This window comes from Xiphias gladius, chromosome 7 (assembly GCF_016859285.1).
Source record: "Xiphias gladius isolate SHS-SW01 ecotype Sanya breed wild chromosome 7, ASM1685928v1, whole genome shotgun sequence".
In the NCBI taxonomy this organism is placed as follows: Eukaryota; Metazoa; Chordata; class Actinopteri; order Istiophoriformes; family Xiphiidae; genus Xiphias; species Xiphias gladius.
Window position 1 is genome coordinate 21,050,255 of NC_053406.1, and position 20,466 is coordinate 21,070,720.

Below are 20,466 nucleotides of genomic sequence, written 5' to 3' on the forward strand. Positions count from 1 at the left end.
TGAATTTTATGAGGAACCACATGCTGACCTGAAGTTCGTAATACATTTAAAGTGATTTTTATTGGTCCCCCAAGGCATTGACTCTCAGCCAGGTCTAAATTGTTTCCCGATATCAAAGAGCTTTGCACAGAACTTCATTCATAATAAATTGGACTGACCTGTTTGAAGGTAGTGGATTAGAGAGGCATGCTAAAACTCTTGCCCTTACACTTTGCTAGCCGCTGCTTGGCAGGCAAGCACACAGAGAGGAGACGGGTCTTTGGTTCTTATGCCTTGACATGAAAGGGTGAGCGTGTCTTCAGAGAGCACATCAGTGCTCATATCCTTCCTCTCCACTGACAGCTACCATTGCATTTGTCACAGATCACAAAGGTCGGCAACTTCAGAGATCTGCTCTATTTGTGAGGTTATGGAAATAAAGATAAGGAGAAGACGAGAGACCCGAAGGCTGCCACACTGTCATCCCTGATTGACTACAGAATAAAGGGGACCAGTCTGCTGTAATACCGCATTTTATCTTCTCTTAAAGTGGTGGTCCCTGAATGTCTAGAACAAACCATTCACTGTACTGACGGAGTTAGAGGCAAGTGATGTGAGAACAAGTCTAAGTGAGTGCTGTGGAGTCAGGGAGGCTAATATTGCTGAACAAATCCCAAAGATTTGATAGATAGCAGAGAAAATATCCATCAACACACACAATACAATGTACGCTCTTGTACCACATTTCTGTGGTGAATATATAAATGGTGCACAGCCCATGATAAAAATGAAGACAGTATTTGTATGACTTTTATAACATGTTCACACTTGCACTTTTGGGCTTGCCAACTGATGCCATTAAGTGAAGTCTCTCCTGTTCTGTTTCTGTATACACACACAGAGTGAGAGAGAGTGAGAGTGAGAGAAAGAGAGAGAAGACTAAGAACACTCGAGCCTAATTTATTGTTAAGTGAAAAAGTTTTGGTTGACATGTCACTACTGTAGATCTCAGTCAGTTTTGATGTTGTTCAAGACACAGATATCACAGACTCCAAAATACTGTATTTGTCACACATTAGTGATTGAATGTAGGATTATTCACTGAGAAACTTGTACCTGCTGAGAGAACTGAGGTTAAGGGCAAGCACCTAGATAAACAAGACTCATTTGAGCCTGACCTCTGGCTGCTATAGTGAGAACATATGATATCACTGAACTATTAATTCAAAGTGTTGTGTGACACAGTTCTGTCGGTTGACACTTTGTCACGTGACACATTCTCACTGAAGTATACATTAGCCTTAAGCCTTATTTATACTTCCCTAAGAATGTGTCATCCAGTATGCCACAAAATATACAAAGCCACTTTGTGAGTGTTAGTAATGGGTGATGGGACCTATTGGTTTTTGTAAGGTCACCACTGTGATTTCATATGGCAGTTCCACATGAGATTAAAAGATCCTAAAGATAAGTATAAAAACAAATAGAACAGTCAACAGCATTAGTAAAAAAAAAAGTTACCAGCCAGGACAGCAGGGTCGGTAGTGTTTTCAACTTGTGAGTCTGTTTGTGTGTGCGTGTGTCATCAGGACAAAATGTTGTCCAGGAGACACCTACTGTAGCAGGATCTACCACGGAGGCGGTTTTGAGTACTTTGGCAGGTGTCTGTCTGTCTGTCTGTCTGTCTGCGGACAGATTTTCCCACCGCAATAGCGTCGTAACTGTGGAAGATACAGTCATGAAACTTCACAAATGTGTAGCTGAGATCAAAATGAGGGTGTTCTAAAGATGGCTGTGGTCTGATTAAAGGCGCCGGAAGTGGGGTTGGAAGTATGGAAGGGGCCCCTCGCCCAAAATTTACCTTAAGTCACGGATCCCTGTATTCCACTTTGAATCATTCCTGACAACTCAAAGACATTAAGTAAAACTACGGACCATCTTGCAATGGGATCCCACCAGCCATGACGCCTGTGAGTCATGTAGAGATGACTACTGAGTTCCCATCGGTCAGAACGTCAATGTGCGGCTGGCGCGATCTCATCGCAACATGGTCTCTAGTTCTAATTTGTGATTTGCTTTCAGAAAAGACTTAAACATGTTTCTTCCAGCCTCTTTGTCCTCCAGTATCACAAAACTTAGGCAATATTCCGAATGCAAAATGCACATTCTAAGCGAATACAGGAGCGTGTCCAATTATCCTTTCAGTAGTGTATAACTGAACAACTGTTCTTTGGCAAATTGTCAGCAGACAAATTTGGCAAACAACATTTTGTTGTCTGCTGTTCCATTCGAATCTCTCTGCACATGTATCAATGAAGAATTTACAGCATTATGCTGGATATTTATGGAGAAGTGGAGCTATTTTATCTTTTAGGAAAAACACTTTTCGCATACCATTCCAACATGCATGCACTGAAAAGTCATGCATTTGTGGATCAGAGACTCTGAATAGAGACTCAGAACTCCACACACAAATGTAACCCAATCCATGTCAGACAATCCTTGCACACACATTTGACAATCTGTAAATAAATGTAAAAAAAAAACAAAAAAAACAAAAAAAAAATTTTTTTTTAAACATTTATATGTGCAGGAGTTCTTCAAAAGCAAATGTTATTAGATCTATGCACCTGAAGTTGGAAATATATACCTGTATGTAAAATACTGATATTTATTCAAGTTGGATGTAGGATGTATTTATTTGTTACATTTGTTTAAATTGTTTGATATTTTTGTGTGGATTGGACAGTGCCTTGGTGAACACCATAAATTACTCACAAATCATCCTACACATTTGTTTTTATTTGTATTCATGAAACAGACAATTGTCACCAATATTGAGACTAATTTCTCTCCATATTTATTTCCTTCTAATTTTCCTACACATTGACCTGACTGACTTTAAATTTCAAACGCAATTTGTCTCCTTATCTGACCATAAAACCAAATGTTACGCATAATAGTTTTGCATAATTACTCACTGTACATAAAATACCAGTTTGTCAACTCCTGCTCAAACATGCACACAAGCACAGCCAGGCTAGGTTATTAGGAACAAGAGTCAGAATATCAGATGATTCTAATTTTGTTTGAGCAAGACATGTTACTGCAATTTGTTGCACAAGTTCATAACTATATGGAAGGTAACTCGAACCATATTTAACACTGCAATGAGAAATAATATAATATTTAACCTTATTTAACTTATTTACCTTATTTATCTTTAGTATATGAACTGGCCACAAGTGTAGTTTTAGAACAGAGTTGTTGCTTGCAGATTGTCGTCATATTCTTGGGCCTCGGTAGGTTGAGACAACGTGCCTGTTTTCTCCGTACTGAGGCGGAGGTGGAGTGGTCTTTATCAAAATACATGCTACTAACATCTTTTCCATGAGAGAGATGGAGAGCTCTATTCTATAGTCGTCCTTTTTCTCTCATTACCGGGCTGCTGCGCTGGCCTTGAGTCCCCACTCTGAAAACCAATTTCCTTGCCAGTGTTATCCGCACATTTATTACCTACGAGCCACCACGGCGTCAGTGTGTCACGTCTTCCACGACACTCGCTCATGTTCATCAGTCCTAGTGCCAAGGTAATCATGATACAGGAAACAAAGAGAGTGTAACGTGTTTAGCTAGCTGCACTCTCACATATTATCCCCAGTACAGCAGCAGTACTCAGTTCCTACCAGCGTAACAATAGAGAGAGATCCCTGGCCACGCCTGGAGGAGCAATTCACTTGAGATATAATTAGTTATAACCATGCACTAATGTCCTACATGCAGCTTCCCCACAGCCTCTGTGCTGCTGAGGCCAGTGGAGGTTTTTTTGTTCCCCATCCAATCTCTTTTCATCTCCCTGATCCGCACAGCTTAGCTTAGCACCTTCCCAGGAAATGGCTCTATTAGTCATTCTTGTCAGGATAGCAAGTGGAGTAATGTGGTCAAGAGGCACTGGAGTGGGGGTGAGATCTGAAAGGGGAGTCAGCACAAGTGCGCAGGGGTCGAAAGCACAAAGACTATGGGGTGAGAATGAAATTAGAATATTCAGATTCACGTTTCTAGAGTCCTCATGATAACTGGAAGAAGAAGACTGGATAGGGTTTTGCTAAGTGATAATAATCAGCTGCTCCTGCCCCGTCAAACACACTTTAATTTCTCAGTGAAAGTATGATAAGTGTTTTCTTAATGGGTCATATTCTTCACCATCTCAAAGGGGATGCTTTGGCTCCTTTAACTTAACAGGAGTTTGTGGTTCACACTAGCCTATATAACACTGACTGTGAATTAAAAAAATTAACATACTTGCTGTGTAATTTGTGACCTCTTTGTTTTCCGTCACTAACATACATTACTGTGCAATTCAGTCCAAATTGGAGCAAGAAAAGATGAGAGAAGTAAACTCGTTATATAGAATTCGGTGCCCAAAGATTTGGAGGCCTCCAAAACTTCTATGGTGCCATTTTGGATCGCGGTATCCAGTTTTTCATAATCCATCTATCCTCAATACCTTGACACGGCGCAGGGTCGAACCTGTGTGGACAAAAGTCGATCAGCATAGAAGCATTACATGCCAAGAGAAATAAAAAGAATTCTCCTGGGTAACACCAACTTAGACCAATATTATATGATAGCTGCACAGCTGTTCGGCTATGCTGAAGAGCTTACATAAGCCATTGTTCATAAAATCCAAACCACAACTTCATCAGCAAAAGAGTCATTTTTACAATAAGGACTCAGGGGTGTTAAGTGCATATTTTAATCACTCCAAGTGTGGAGTGATATAAACTCTTAAAAAAAAACTGTTTTCAAAGTGTCCTTAGAACCCGAGCGGAACTCAACCACTCTGAGAGGTAAATCCATTCTTAACTGCATTTCACTTATTTAAAAAAACATGTGTACTGTCAAAACAGTACCATTAATTTATATGTCCTTACTTTTTTTTTTTTAACTGTACATTTAAACACATCTATCATATGATCAACTTGTTAAAACTGAAACGAACATACAATTGACCGTAGTAGCAAGTGAAATACAGACACTGTACGTCACTCAGCTTTTTAAAATAACCCGCCAACAGCAGCGTCTTTGTTACTATTTCCAACAAAACAGCGAACATAGTTTATATGTTCTTTTCCAGAGGTGCTTTTGCTTTCAGATCAATTAGCTATTTTTATGAGCAAACACGTAAGGAGAGCTTCTCCACCTCACTGGCAGCCCTGTGTACTCCTCCCAGCAGAAATTACTCTAATAACTGTCAGCCAGGGCTGACGGCTTGATGATGTGTAAAATCATTGCTGTTTTTATTGATGTGACTCATGCATAGTCATGTTGATGTTCAGCCAGAGCCAATATTAGGTCTGCTTTCCTGAGACTCAGTATGAGCTGTAGGGGGGCTGTGGAGTCTCAGCAGTGTGTGTGTGTCTCAGCAGGGCTTAGCGTCGGTGTGAAAGAGAGGTGAATATCATGAGATTGGGGGGGGGGGGCTGTAAATCTGAGCAGCACCTGCTCCCTGGACCCTGGCGCGTGGTGTGAGGTCAGCAGCGCCAGATATCCTGTCGATCATATTTATTACATTCATCACAGCACCAGTTTGTTTTGGCAGGTGGTCGCACCCGGGAAAGAGAAAGAAAGAATAGGCTTTTTACTTGAGAGATGTGGAATGCCTTCAGCATGAGCAGAGTCTTTGCCTTTTTCTCTGCTCGGGGTCTTCAGAGAGAGATCAGTCACTGATGTTGGCTCCAAGGCCCCCTTGAAACCACAACTCCTGCAGAATGATATTCTAAGTACAGTTCCGGAAAGCTTCTGGATGTTATAACTTTGAGAGGAAAAAAAAAAAAGTCCCATCAGTTCTCAGCTCGTTGGCACTTTGGGTTTGCAGTTGAGGTTTGTCTAGAATATTGAAAGTACAGTTTGTGTTTTTACTTCTATGATTGATTTCTTTTTAATAACATGAGAACCAAATGATTTGAATTAGGAATGTTGAACCTGCCCAGAAAACTGCAGAAAGTAGTTTGATCTGGGCATTGACTGACATTTTATTCATAGAAGCAATGTGGCTCTGGGGATGGCGATGTCAGTTTGTTGGTTGGTCAGTCAGTTCGCCGCTTTGGTCCAGACTGAAATATCTCAATAACTATTGTATGGATTTCCATGACATTTTGTACAGAAATCCATGGCCCCCCGAGGATAAATCCTAATGACTTTGATGATCATCTGCCTTTTCATGTAACATGAGATTGACTTTGCAGTTTGGAGTGAAACATCACAGCAACTATTACATTGATTGTCCAGAATTTCGTGCAGACATTCATGTCCCATTGCGGATGAACTGTTACATCTTTGATTATCTCCTGATTTTTCATCTAGTGCCATGATCAGGTCAGATTTTTAATTCGTCTACTTTGGTTTATGACCAAATGCCTGCAAAACTACTTCCCTTCAGCCTCAGCTATTTTATGTGTAGTGCTAATTAGCAAATATTAGCATGGTAACACACTAAACTAAGATGGCAAACATTGTACCTGTAAAAAATCAGCATGTTAGTGCTGTCACTGTGAGCATGTTAGCATGCTGACGTGACATGTAGCTCAAAACAGCAAAAGGGCAGCCTCACAGAGCTGCTAGTGTGACAGACTCTAATAATCTGCTGTAGTCTCAAAATACAAAATGTGTTTTTGCTAAAAAGGGATTTGACTGCATGTGGACAAACTGTGCAACTGATCTGAACACACACACACACACACACACACACACACACACACACACACACACACACACACACACACACACACACACTCCAGCAATTTGTGAATATCTGATCATCTATAATGATGCCCTTCGTTCTTTCCTCTTGTCCTTATAGATTAGTGACAATGTTCTGAATGTGTAACTGGTTCTCTTTAATGGAAAACTAACTGGCGTGTTTCAGCTGTCACTATTAATGCCGTCACATCTGTACACCAAAAACTGACTGAACAAAAGGCCCTTTTCAAAATATAAACCTTAACAGCTGAAGCTCAAATACATAATGCGGTTGCAATGTGTGTCTTAGATAAAATGAAGAGATTTCCGAGCTCCGCTCTTGGTCAGGATCTTGTCCTGAATCCCGTTGCCATGTGATTGGCTGAGGTCCAGCGGTGATAAGAACAAAGGAATCTCTTGGCTCAATTATCCTGAGCCTCACTGTCGGTCATTAGAGCCGTCCTGTCTCTAAAACCATTTAAGCCAATTAAGCATGAAACACAATGCTGCTTGACTTTGCCATTATGCAGTTCTATGAGGGAAGGAGTGAGGCACAGGTCACTCGGCAAGCTGCAGTCAGAGAAGAGAAGAGGAATTCAAGGACAGTCAGACATTGTCAGACTTTAATATCGTCTAATTGTGCTCAGAACTTGTCTTCCTGTTATGCTTTTGTAGTCATGCACGGATATTCACAAATTGGATACTGTAGTGCGGAAGTGCTGCGTAGTAATCTTAATGTTGAATACGTGTTACTAACGTGAGAAACTTAACCTGATGGAACATAATCTCACTGGAGGAGAGTTCATTCGAAGCAGAAAACATTATTCTGACAATAGAAGTGCCGAACAATCATGCAAACTTTGTTCACATTCATTACGGCAAATATTCCAATGCCTGACTGTATTTTGATGTTGCTGCCCGAATGTTATGTGATAGCTGGGTTATTTTAATCAGCCTCCACAGGCCATGTCGAGGTTGACGCTAAACAGATGCTAATGTGAGGCCCATTAAAAGACACAGGGAAAAAGGGATTCAGTGTGTGCAGGCAAGCGGAAAAGCAACAGCCTGTTTATCGCCTCATCCTTCTTTGTGCACCAAACCTCGTCACAACATCCTGTGAAGCCCCCCCCTTCTTTTTTCCTCAGTGTCTGCTGCCCCCCCCCCCCCCACACACACACACACACACAATTCTTGCAGCAGCGTCATGCATGGGGGCATTCCCTGAACAGAAACAGATTTGTTTAGTTCGCCGTCATTTTCTTTCATCGGACCCCTCTCTTTTTTTTATCATGTCTGAAAGCTGAACAGAGAGGCTATAGTGAGAAGAAGAGTGTTCTCACTCTTCTGTTTATGTTTTGTTACACTCTGCTTTCATCTTACTTGCTTTGTATCGCCCGTCCCTTTCTCTACTCTCTGGCATACTCTCAATACAATAGTGACAAGAGACATTTTTAGTCTTGTCCGCTTTTTAAAAGACTTTTTGGCTTGTTCCTGAGGTTCGTCTTAGTGGGTGAATTGTATTTATTCTGGGCTGGTGCCCAGAGTGATGCATTCTTGGGCTCTTGTGTGGCGCTGAAGGGCCAGGGTATTTTCCACAGTGGACAGGTAAAGTGAAATGGCCTGACAATCCCTAAGGTTTGTGTTGTAGCTGATCCGCAAATTTGATGAGACTGCACTTAATGCTTCACTTTCAGTCTCTGCTGACATGTGTCGATGTCAACATATGGTCGATTTTAGTTTAACTGGCCAGCTGTGCTTTTAATTTAACTTTTTACTTTTCTACTTTTAAGACTCCAAATTCTGTTGATGTGTGCACTACAATTTAGTCCATGTTGATGAACCTTAACTATAGTATTCATACTTTACATCATTCTACTTTAATCACAAGCCATCTCAATTTTTTCAAAATGGAGATATATCAAAATGTTTGGCTGGTTAGAGAAATTCACTTTAAGTCAAACATAGGAGACGTCTTCTGATGGCAGGGGCTTGTGCAGTTAGTTGTGACATGGTTTGTGTTTGTGGAACTTGATCACTCCCTCAGCGAGCAATCAGAAATGATTCGTTGCTTCTTTTAGGAGTGACACAGTAACACCAATATGATCTAACCTCCTTGAGACTTTGGTTCATCTCTCCTCTCCTCCCTCACATCACTTCTCGTCTCTCACTGCTTCCTTTCAGTCTTTGTGTTTCCCATGTTGACAATCTGTCATCCCACCTGAAAATCATCTCATTCTCCACAGTGCCATGACGGGGGTGGGGTTGGGGGGGTTCTCCTCCTTGACAGCCCTCTGCCTGACAAAAACAGCCTTCATTTAACATGATGTATCCTGCAGACCACACATATCAATCACACATAAGTTCCGTCCTACAGGAAGTTTTAAAAATAAGAGATTACCATATGTTGTAATAGATCGGATAAATGTTGGCTCAGCTGAGTAAATGCTATTCCACATGTGTACACTCCTCTGTTTTAAGCCCACGGTCCTCCACGGAGATCGGCGAGGAGAAGTGGACGGAGCTATGAAATGATGGCTGCCAACTGTCAACTCAGAAAGAGGACAAATTTGAATTGCTGTTTTATAAAAAGAAAAGTAGCACAATGAATAAATAAAAGAGTGGCTCCTCAAGGACAGGACAGGAATGATAAAAGGCTGTGGTGAATGTGAGGCAAGGTGAAGTACGGTAACCGTCCAACCAAGGTGTCTGTTAAGGGAGCCAAATCTTGCTGAACCTGTGACCGCCACATTCGGTCCAAGGTGACTCAGGCTGCGACTTTGACCACGTTTCTGTTTCCTTCCTAACATATTCAGGAGTTAAAACTTCAGCCTGTGGAATGTGAAATCCCAAAACGCATCCCTTATTCTGAGGATAGAAAAGTGTTCTTACTTTTTCTGTCTACTGGGAGCGTTATGTTTGCCTCTCAGCGGGGAGTATCTTTTTGAAGGGGAAAGGTTTTGTTTTATGCCATCTTGTTTGGTGCACTGGTGAGATGGGAATGAAAGCCATTAAATAGTCTTAGTCAGGGAAAAGAGAAAGTGGGCTCCTTTGCCTTACCCCGCCTGTGTGTCACCCCATCACCTCTATGCTGAGGGGGCCTAGGTTTTTTTGTGGGAGTCCAACACATCTTGAAAAGAGACTCAGCATGTAGCCTACGGGATCCCCCGTCCTGCCGCAAGCATAGAAACATCATAAGAAAAGACGGAACGTCCACAAACTCGTTTTGAATTTTAAAGAGAGAATTATCAGAGATAAAAAGGCCGGGAAGATGAGAGACAGTCTCCCCATTGAGTAGTGGGATTGTGCACCACCATGCACATTGTATATGGAGTTGCCCTCGTTAAGATCCCATCATCCTCTGGGGGGAAACATTGTCACTGGATTTAAGAGACTAGCCAAGACTGCAGGGGTTTACTTATTTGGCAGATCTCAAGCGTAGCAGCATGAAGGGCTCTTGGTGGGAAGTGCAGCAATGTTTGCAGTTTGTTGCTGTTTTTAGGAATTTTCAAGTGGACCTTTGGATTGGATTATTATTATTTGTCTCCTTTTCTAGGAATACCTGTAATGTAACTAGGGCAACAGTAAATTATGGCGTTTGCTCAACATTTCTTTGCAGATAGACCAGTCTGCAGCCACTGAACTAGTAAGAAAGGTGTATTTTTATGATAGTTTTATGCACATCTACTGGCTTTGTGTTGTCCACACACATCACCATGCAGATTGTGTGTTTGCTGGTGGTGTTGTTTGCCATGCTGGTCATGCTGGGAGTTCCTAAAGACCACCAGGGTCCACAAGGAGCCCATCGCCTCAGTGGGTTACACAAGTCTCACTGGTGCAAACGGCTGCCTAATAATTTTGGACTTCACCAAAACCACCAGACTTTGAGGCACTCCCACAACAAACCACACAAATGTAACCAGGCCTTTCACAGTAAGTACAAAAAGTGTTATATTACATAACTGAAAAAAAAGAAAATGACTCATCAAATCTTTGACAGTATTTGACAAAGTTGTTTTGGTTCTCTTTAGTGGTTGTTAAAGCAATGAAGCCCTGGAGCGCTTTTGAAGTCAGGGACGGGAAAGTTTTAATCCTTTTGTGCTTTGCATATTCTTGGAAGTTTAGTGCAAAACGATTTGGTTGTGCTGTTAAAAGCTCTCTGCTGTCTCTGCTGCCATCACAGCCCCGACAACATGTCATTTTTCTTGCCTCTGCTGGTCTGATCAGGGTTGCGGGGGGGGGCAGAGAGCCTCCCTGTTCAGGGGGCTCAGACGTCACTACTAATGGCACTGTTCGGGTTTTTTTTTCTTTTCTTTTCTTTTCTTTCCCTTTTTTTTTGGCAACCATAGATGAAGGCTGAAACCAAACCTGAATACGAAAAGGTCTGTTGCAACATTAAACTATGAAATTGTGGTGAAAGAGATGGAGCTATGGTCAAGTCATGGTCAAGTCCAAGAGTAGCCTACAAGTAATTTACTAATTATGATGGGATGTTCTTTTAGGTTTGTAATAAAATAATACCAGTAAAATAACAGTTGACTAACATACCTCTTTTTCACTATTTTACACATGTATTTTCCTATTTCTGTTATTTGCAGTTAATGTGAGAAAAGGAGAAATGAGAGCACTGTGAGTTACTTAAAGTATCTGCTTTGTGTGTTATTTCAGAATTTCGCTCTTTGCTGTGCCACATCAAACATCTAAAATGCTCACATCCTCTCGTATTAATCAGCCCTTCATATCATCCTCCTATCCTGGTTGGTCTAAGTGAGGACTTTGCTGATAATTGCCTCTGTGTTGCACTTCCCTGATGCTGGCTAGAGGAAATTTTACTATTTGATTGGTGGTATTCAGCCCAACAGCCTCTCTAGAGATCCAGGGCTGTAAAAGCTTTCGGGAAAACAGCACACATTAGGACCAAATGGGAATGGAGTGTGTAAAACTGTAATATAATGCGCACATGGATGACTGAGAAATAAAAAACATGTCTGGAGTTGAAAGACAGCCGTTGGTCTGAATATGTCAGTTTGGGTAGCAGTCGTCGCTGTCATCATGCGGACTCTAGCAGGGGTCTCAAACTAGTGCACAGACACACGTGAGGGTCACTGAAGGGGATAAACGTGAAGAAGTGAAGGGTTAATGTGGATCCAAGCACAATTTTTAAAACTGGAGCATACAACAAGGTGCTGTACCAAGCATGACAGTGATGAACCGCATCAATTCGAATGATCGTCGATGTTCAGCTTTTCATCTGTATGAGGATACCTTGTTCCTTATTTTTAATTATGACATTTAAAGCGCTTGTATTTGTATGTTTATTATACAGTGTGCTAAATTAAGTGCTGTCATAGTTCTGTTCGAGGAAATTTAAAAAAAAAAGCTTATAACCACAAGGGCTATAGCTACTCTGTTTATTTCACTGATGAAGCACATTGCAATTAAACATTTGTACTTGCACCTAATAAAAAGTGTTTTCACCTTCGTTCAGCACGAATTGGTTGAATTCAGGCATTTATTTAATGTAAGTTTGTGATGTGAAAAAATGAAAATGATGAGGGTCCGTGTTGTTTCCCAGCTTAACCATGTTGAATTTCTGATAAAAGATCATCATCAGTAACGGGAGTTTGCCCCGAGAAGTACCTATCCGACACATGAAGGAGTTTAAGGGCCCTTGGGCGTGATGACTAATGTGTTACTAGGCACTATAGAAGACATATGCTCAGTCGATCTTGCTGGACAGAACAGCAGTTGTTGGATCAGTCCTGGCAGCCTTCACTGGAGGGCGCTGTTTGGTAACAAATGCTCGGCGAAGACGACAGAGAGGCGCTGAGCTGAGCTGAGCTGAGCTGAGCCGAGCTGAGCCGAGCAAATGAGAAAGTCTCCTGCGCTCTTTTTGTCCTCTTTTTTTCTCTTTGTCTTCCACACATTTCAGAATATTTAAAAGGAAAACACATTTAAAAAAAAAAAAGGAAAACACATTTTTCATAGTGAGTCATAAGTTCATGTCACACTTGGGGGAAATGTTAAGTTAGGAATATAGATCAGATCAATTGTCAGGCCAAATTTTAATATGTATATGCATATGTAGTATATACTGTATGAAGTCATAAATAGTACAGTAATACACAATGCCTTTTTTTTTTTTTTTGGATTTATAAAATAATATATGCTTTTATTGAAAATGGGCAGGGAGCTGTTCGGGAAACGTCACAAGTTAAGCTCTCAGTCCATGATAAGCATGGGCCTGCATGCGGACTAGAGGCTCCAGGTTTTACACGTGAACCGAAAAGTCTTTTTAATGAAAATGGTACACCTACGCAGCGTGATTTTGTCCCGAAATATATTTCAGAAGGGTAAAATAGCGTGTTAAAGCTAAATTGGTTTCTAAAATTGAAATATTAATGGACTATGAAACCACAGGAGACAAAACAAAACCCTAAAGTATGTTAGAACCATTATATAATAACTTCTGAGTAACAAGAACACACTGTTAAGTCCCTCTAGGAATATCATTGGAACGGGCTGTTACACTTGTTTTTAGTCAGGAACCACAGATAGAATAAAAAGAAACGACACGTCCGAATAGTTTTATAGGGTTTCTCTTGTTACTGGACGTAGTTAAGGAAAATACAGCAGCCGGCCAGCGTGCGCCGGGGAACTGCGCTGCTCGCTGGGATCCAGGCGGGAAGAGGTTAAATTTTCCTCCCTGGGAAACGTCGTCGGGTCCGCGGAGGGGGTAGAAAGGCGCATACCAATTGTCGAGGCGTTCCGCGCTCCTTGAATGAAACGCTGTGGATATGAATCCGCGTTTCCCCCCTCTCGCCTGAGGTCCGGGTGTCTGCGACGCGCCACGAGGATCAGTCGGAGTTGCGGCGGAGGAGAGAACCGCGGGGGGGGGAAAGAGAAGTGATGGAAAAGTTGCACTGATCGTGTGCGCGGATCCGGCGGATGAGAGGAGGACGGGGCTAACTCGCAAAGTTTTTGGGGTTTTTTTTTTCCGATCTCAAGTGACAGACCGCGAGCTGGACTGAAATAATGTGACCGCGAGGACAGAGGCTTCTAGCGGGGACCACAGCGGGCGCTCGCGTCGTTTTTACCCACTTTTTTTTCCCGAGTGAACTTTTTAAGTTGGCCGTGGATCCGCTATCGATCACTCCTCGGCACAAAGGAGCTGAGTGATTTGAACGGGGTCGCCCCGGCCGATCACCGAGCGCTCGGCAGTAGCGGGATGAATTCAAAGAAAGGATAGAGCTCTGCTTCTTCCCTGCTCAGATAGCGTCCCATGATTTTAACACATGCTACCGTTTACTTCAGTCGATCTACTGTGGCAGAGCATGTGTTGAAATTCTGGCCTCTTTGGAACAGTCTTTTTTTTTTTTTTTTTTCTTTCCTCCCCATCTTTTTAACCCTTCTCCTCATCTTCAACAAGAAACCAGAGACAGCTCATCATAAACTGCTCTTGGGCTGTTTTGACAATTTCGCCTTTTGTGACTCTCAAACCAAAATCTGGGTGTTAAATTTTCAAACTCTGGATTCTGAGCTTTTGTCCTCCAGTTTGACATGAAGGAGTGGATGCCTAAATTGCTTTTTGAATAATTTGGATTACACTAGAGCATTTCTCACAGAAGAGGCGTTGAATGATGTCTCCAACTTTTACTGGATTTGTATTTCTGTTAGGAATTCTCCATGTGTGCTCAGGTAAGTCAGTGATTATTATTACCGCTAATCTGGTTGCTTGAGATTTTTTATTTGGGTTTTGCAAGTTGAATTTTGAAACAGAAAAAAGTAAGATGAGGAAAACAAATCCCAATTCATTTCTTATCTATGAGGATAGAAATGAATGTTATTATTAATTGTAAAGCTACGGCCTTATAAAGTTATTCATTTAGACTAAATGCAGAACAAAAGTTTCATTGACAATAATTTATCGGAGTAAGAAAATGTATTGTTAAAATATATGCCCTCACAGTGAAAAATGGTCGCTGAAGGGCAAATGTAGACGCAAACTTTACCAACCACAAGAAGACACATTGTGACAATTGGACTTTTGTTAAACAGTGTGTGTGTTTAAGGCCTCGCTCTGATACACTCTATAAGAGGCTCATCTCCGGCGTGTATTTTCAATTTCATGCTTTGAAATGAGGGAGGGCAAAATTCTGATTCTTTGCAGTGAGATTTTGACCAAGAAAGTCAACTCGGAGGGGTTGTCTCGCTTTTAAGAGCTGAGCACACACAAAGTCACGTATAAAGTGCTGAAGCCATGTGGGATCGGTGGAGAGCGCAGCTATCATCAGTCACAGAGACAGCGCAAGCCCCTATGGAGACCATGTTTCCATGAATGTCACGATTTCGCCCAGGGATCACTATTATTGCGGAGCGCACCTTTTTTTTAAAAAAAAAAATGTTTTTAAAATGGAAATCTGCACCATATCAAATGACACAGGTTATTAATTTTCAGTGTGACCGAAAGAGTTGTTTTAATTCAGATTCGTGCCATTTACAGCCATTTATACAGCTTATGTGGCGCTACAACAGTCTGGTTACACTTGTCTTTGTCGTGTGATGCCGTCTGTATTGTTCTTTATTATCTTTCACATTATTCCTCCTCAACCATCACATTGGGTGTCTTTCTAGAGCTCCTGGACCATGATAGCTGGGGTTTTCCAGGTCAGTTGCTCCTGAGTTATGAGGACCCAGATGCCTGCCCCACTGTTACAAGACCTTTAGAAAAGTGTGTCCTGAACGGGGCATAGTGGGGCAAAGAGAAACTTGTACAAAACTTGTTAAAAAAATGAATAGTTTAAGATATAAAAGGACAAATAAATATTAAATTTATAAGGTAGTTAATCAATGTATATAATACACATAATAAAACTACTGTACCAGAGAAACAGCAGTAACATCTAAGCCTTCTACTACTGTATTGTAGCGCCAACACACCTGTATAATTACCTAAGTAATAGTCAGTGTAATTATTTTCAAGTTTAAACTTGAAAAGCCATTATGGCTTACCTGTCCAAATTCGTCTGTTTCCAGATGTCCATAAAAGCGAAGTCTTTCTGTGTGACTGTCAGGGATCTCAATCATGCTCAAACTGAAGAGACTGTACTTTCCCCAGTGCATTCAATAGGGAATCTGAAAAAACCCCCACTTACACTAAAATATTATTTCATCATCAGTTTCATCATGCATGAATAAACTTTACTTGTGCTTCCTGATTTGTTTCCTGAATTGGGTCTTTGTTTTCTGCAGAGGGGCAGATAATGAGATGGGGAAAGCCTGTGACACCACAGTAGTTTAAGGAAACACTGTAGCACCTAAACAGGAAATAGGGTCAGAGGTGAGCACTGAGAACTAGGCGGCGACTCCATCTGCTCCACCCTTAGCCGGATCCTAAGCTTGAGCTGAGCCAGTAATGGTCCTGTCCTGTGAGAAAGACAGGCACCGGGGTTTCTAATTACACCTAGCTGTGGGGATGACTGGGGAGGTTTTCTGGGGAGAGGCGTGAGAATAGGGCCTGCTAATAGAGATGAACTGGACTGCTGATGCTCAGAGGATTGGTCCTGGATTAGACACTAGTGTCGGGAAAATTGGATTATACACCACTTGCCAGGAATAGATTTCATATTTGCTGCTAAATGGAGGGTTAACGACTTAATTCTGTGTAGGGAAGGTATCAAATCTCTTAAGTAAACTCTTAATGGTGTTCAGTAACATCTCTGTGGATCACATCAAGATTATCTTCACGTTGCTGGCCTGGCTTTAAGAGAGTATTTTTATACCACTTGTACGTGTGACATAGAGGGAGAGAGATGGGATGACCTTTGCCCTTGTCAAACTTGTGGTGACTTGCTTATTGCTGCCTAGCTCTGTCTGAAGGTTTTAAATTGATACCTTCATCTATCCTGTCTCGTCCTGTTATCAGGTGATCTGTCCTCCTGCTGTACACTAAATGGTTGTTATCTCCCCTCAAAGTGCTCATCGGACCTTATACTCAGCTCAGAGGCACCATTCAGATGAGGGCAAGAGGTGGCTACAATTCTCACTCCCAGTGTGACACTCCAGATTAGGTTGAGGAGATAAAGGCCGCTAGAATGATATATATTAAGATACACTGTAATCTCAAGGCAAATATATGACTTCTTTTTAAAAATTTACGTCCATGTTGTTGTAAACTCTATGGATTATTATATTCAAGTATAGCAGTGAGTGTGCCTCTGTAACAATGCTGATTAAAAAAAAATATATATATATATGTGGGCAGTGGGAGTGGTGGCCTGGTAATCAGCACGAGCCCCAGCAGCACCTAGGTGTTGAGGTCTTGACAAATGGACTCGTAAGTGCTGATAAATTGCAGAGCCCTTCCACCTCTTACATCATGACGATATGACAGGACACAGCCGGCTGCAGGGCCAATTAATGCCCAGGTGAGACCCGTCTCTGTCTCATGTCTTCTTGCAGTTACTTCTCACATGGCCTGAAAACATACTCATTAAAGCCAACCTCTTCCCTTCACCATCTCTCGCATCTACCCACTTTTTTTTTTTTACCAGCGTTGTGAAATAGTAATAATAATAGTTGCGGTATTCCAAATAACCCAAAACTCATTTTGTTTTTGACAGTTTAACCTCCTGAACAGATGATGTGTGAGGGTAGTAGGTGTCTTGAGAAACATACAAAAAAAGAGTCTCAGGTCTGCTGTGTCACCTCATTACCTGACTTGAAAAATCTCTCACACAGGTGTCCATAAGGCTATAACCTCATAACTTCCACTAATACACGTTAAACCCGATCCTAATCTAAATCTAGCAGGGTTTCACACCCTCAGATCCAGGATTAGGCAGACTTTGGCTTAGCGAAACCACATTATGGAATGTGGGAGGGCAGCCCGTGTCCTCTTCCTGTTCATGAGAACCATGGCTAAGTCATTAATGACTGACTAGATACAACTTTTCAAAGCAGTTTGTTTGAAGGCAGATGAATTAGGCGGTGACTCTTAATGATCTGCTTTCCCCCAACCGCTCTTACTTTAATGACCTGAAAGCACCGCTTAATTGGATTAATTAACAAATCCATCTGACGTAAATAGTTTGTAATTTGCCGTGGCTGCAGCCTGACAGATATGCATGCCTGCAATGGGGATTGAGATCATTTTATGAAAATGTAGATACATCCCAGTGCCCTCTGTGTTAACCTTTTGGTATCTCAAATTCCTCTAAAATAAACTGCAATGTCCAACCAGACCCAAGTTTAGACAGTGGGAATTGAGGACGATATTGCTCATTGCTTGCAAATAATGTTTGTATGACTTATTTAGCAAGTACACGTATTCCTTTGTCTGTCAAGCTTTCTGTCAGTCTAAGATCTAAAAATTTAGCGCGAGAAAGAGTTAAGAATACTCTGGATCATAACTTCATATACTGTAAGCTTTTTAATCTGGAGTGGCCTTGTACTACAAGGCAGCAGGCGTGTCCAGGATATTAGACTCACGGATCAGTCAGTATAGTTAATGCATCTTGTTCTGACAGTTGACGTGGAGGGAAAACATTCCTTTTTTACCACTCGGTGCGGAAGGGATAAATGGCGTGTCCATATTGGATGAAAGGTGTTGTCTGATTTCCGTCTCAGTTCACAAATGGCATGCTTCGAATTCCCAAGGCCTTTGCTTCCGGTTATGAAAAATTGCAAAAAGCTTGTACTGCAGACACAGTAATACATGAGCAATATACATAATTCTAATCTACATTTTATTCTACATTGCATATGAATGTTTAGTTGATCTAGCTTCACAGTGGATTGGTTTCCCCACGACTCCACTAATATAGATGTGAGTGAGAAGGAAAAAACTGAGAGGTGGGGTGTGTGTTTGTGTATGTGTGGGGTGGCGAAAGAAGGTTTAAGGAATCTCTTCATCCTCTTACCCATCCCCCGCATTTTCTGTTTTGGCCCAATTTTTTAAGACGTGCCTTTTTTTGTGGCTGGTCAGCACAGAGCCTTTCTTAAATAAAGCAGGCCAACATGCAGAAAAAGCCTGTGGGGACGGGGACGCCACATTGTGTCGCCTTAACAGGGCGATTGTGAGGCATGGAGGAGGGGAAGAGAATGGTTCACGAGGGACTGAGGGTGTGTGAGCAGTGGGGGGGGGTTGCAGCTACACAAAGGCAACCCCAGGGTGTGGAAGGGGGTGGTGGGGTGGAGAACGAAGGGGAGGACAGAGCAGTCAAACATACCATGATACACCGGCTCTGGGAATACTCTTGATCTGGCTTTCTGTGCTCACATTGCATATTCTTACTGTTCCCCCATGGCAGCGAATGTGCTGATTAGGGTGATGGTGGAAAACTGTGAGGCAAGGATGCTGGTGGTGTTGTTTCTTATAAGAGACATCTGGGGAAAGGTGAGGTTGATTTTTGGAAGTGCTGAGTGAATAAAAGATGCTGGTACAAAGCTTCAGTGCGGCATTGTGGGTTTGGTTTGGTTTGGTGTAATATAGTACAACCAACATCCCTGGTGTATCTAAATTCTGCATGCTCAGGAACTCCCAGAAGGCTTGCCCTGGGCCTGGCGTTTACTGTGGTGGTGAAGCCATGCCACCGTGGGGTGCTCTGCATTGTGCATTTTAAAAAAGGCTCAGACCTCCCTCCCTTTCATTTTCTCCACTGGGGAGACTGGCATTGAGGACAGCCTTTCCCCAGTATCCTTCCTTTCTTTCTCACTCCCTGAGCTCAGGCCTCCTCCCAGGCTGTGTGACCATTCTATTACCCTCTCATTGCAAGGCCTGGATACACTTTTGAAATGCTAAACCTCTCTTTGGTTATAACTGACAGGGGAAAATACCATTAAAGAAGCTGAGAGGAATAGATTAAATTAGCAGTTAAGAGAGACTGCTAATTAGTTGATTAATGTCCTTGGTTCCTCCCCCTCTCACCTATACTGTTGTAGTTAAGATTCCCCCTTAAGGTTCTCCTTCCCTATCAAACATCATTTCCTGTTGATTTTAAATTTTTTAACATGTTTTTTTTAAATCCATACAGCGCAATTGATGCATCAGGAGATCTGTGTTCAAAAGACACTCTCATCCAGAGATGCATGAGCAACTTTATGCACAAGTTCCTGGGGCTAATTCTGTCACACAAAAGACAGTGATAAAAATAGGACGGGTTTGCTCTGTTTAAAGGGAAGCACTGGAAAACATAATTAATGAGAAGGTGACCTTGAAATTCACTATTACAGAACTGGTTTTGGAGGCGCTCCCACCATTCAGCTGTAACCATGGTGATGAAGATTCAAATAACCGGGTGAATTTCCAACATGTAAATACAAAGCCGCTCTGAGTTGGTAGATTAATTCCAATCCTGATCTATTATCAGGTTTACCTACTTTCTTGAAATTGGTGACATTTTCCATAAATCTCATGTCACCATTGAAATGAACACAACAATCCCAGACACTTTTTTCATCTTCTTTGCTGTTGATAATGTGTGTGGTGCCACTTTGTTTGTAAAAGGCGAAAACATTATTGAACCCTTTGAACAGGAAGGATACTTTTGATTTACAGAGAAAGCCTCTGGATTATCACCTTTTCAAAAAGCTTTTAAACTAAATTTTTCCTTTTTGAGTGACTCGCAGAGCTGTTTATCAGTACACCCTGCCTCCATTCAGTCTCCTTCAACCGTACGATCCTCCCTCTTACGCAGTCACTCTCACTCCCTCCGACATCCCTTCGCTTTGCTGATACAGTGAAAGCTC

The 20,466-nt window shown here is 41.8% G+C and overlaps 1 protein-coding gene across 5 annotated transcripts in view; it reads left to right on the forward strand.

Moving 5' to 3' along the window:
• Positions 1-20,466, forward strand: part of robo1 (roundabout, axon guidance receptor, homolog 1 (Drosophila)) — a 307,514-nt gene that overhangs the window by 168,397 nt on the left and 118,651 nt on the right. The window contains exon 1 of one of the 5 annotated variants that reach the window (XM_040130251.1): positions 14,160-14,415. The exons of the other annotated variants lie outside the window; for them this stretch is intronic. Coding sequence (XP_039986185.1) covers positions 14,355-14,415 — 61 coding nt within the window. The 5' untranslated portion in view covers positions 14,160-14,354. Of the gene's footprint in view, positions 1-14,159; positions 14,416-20,466 lie in introns of those variants that run through there. 5 annotated transcript variants of the gene reach the window in all.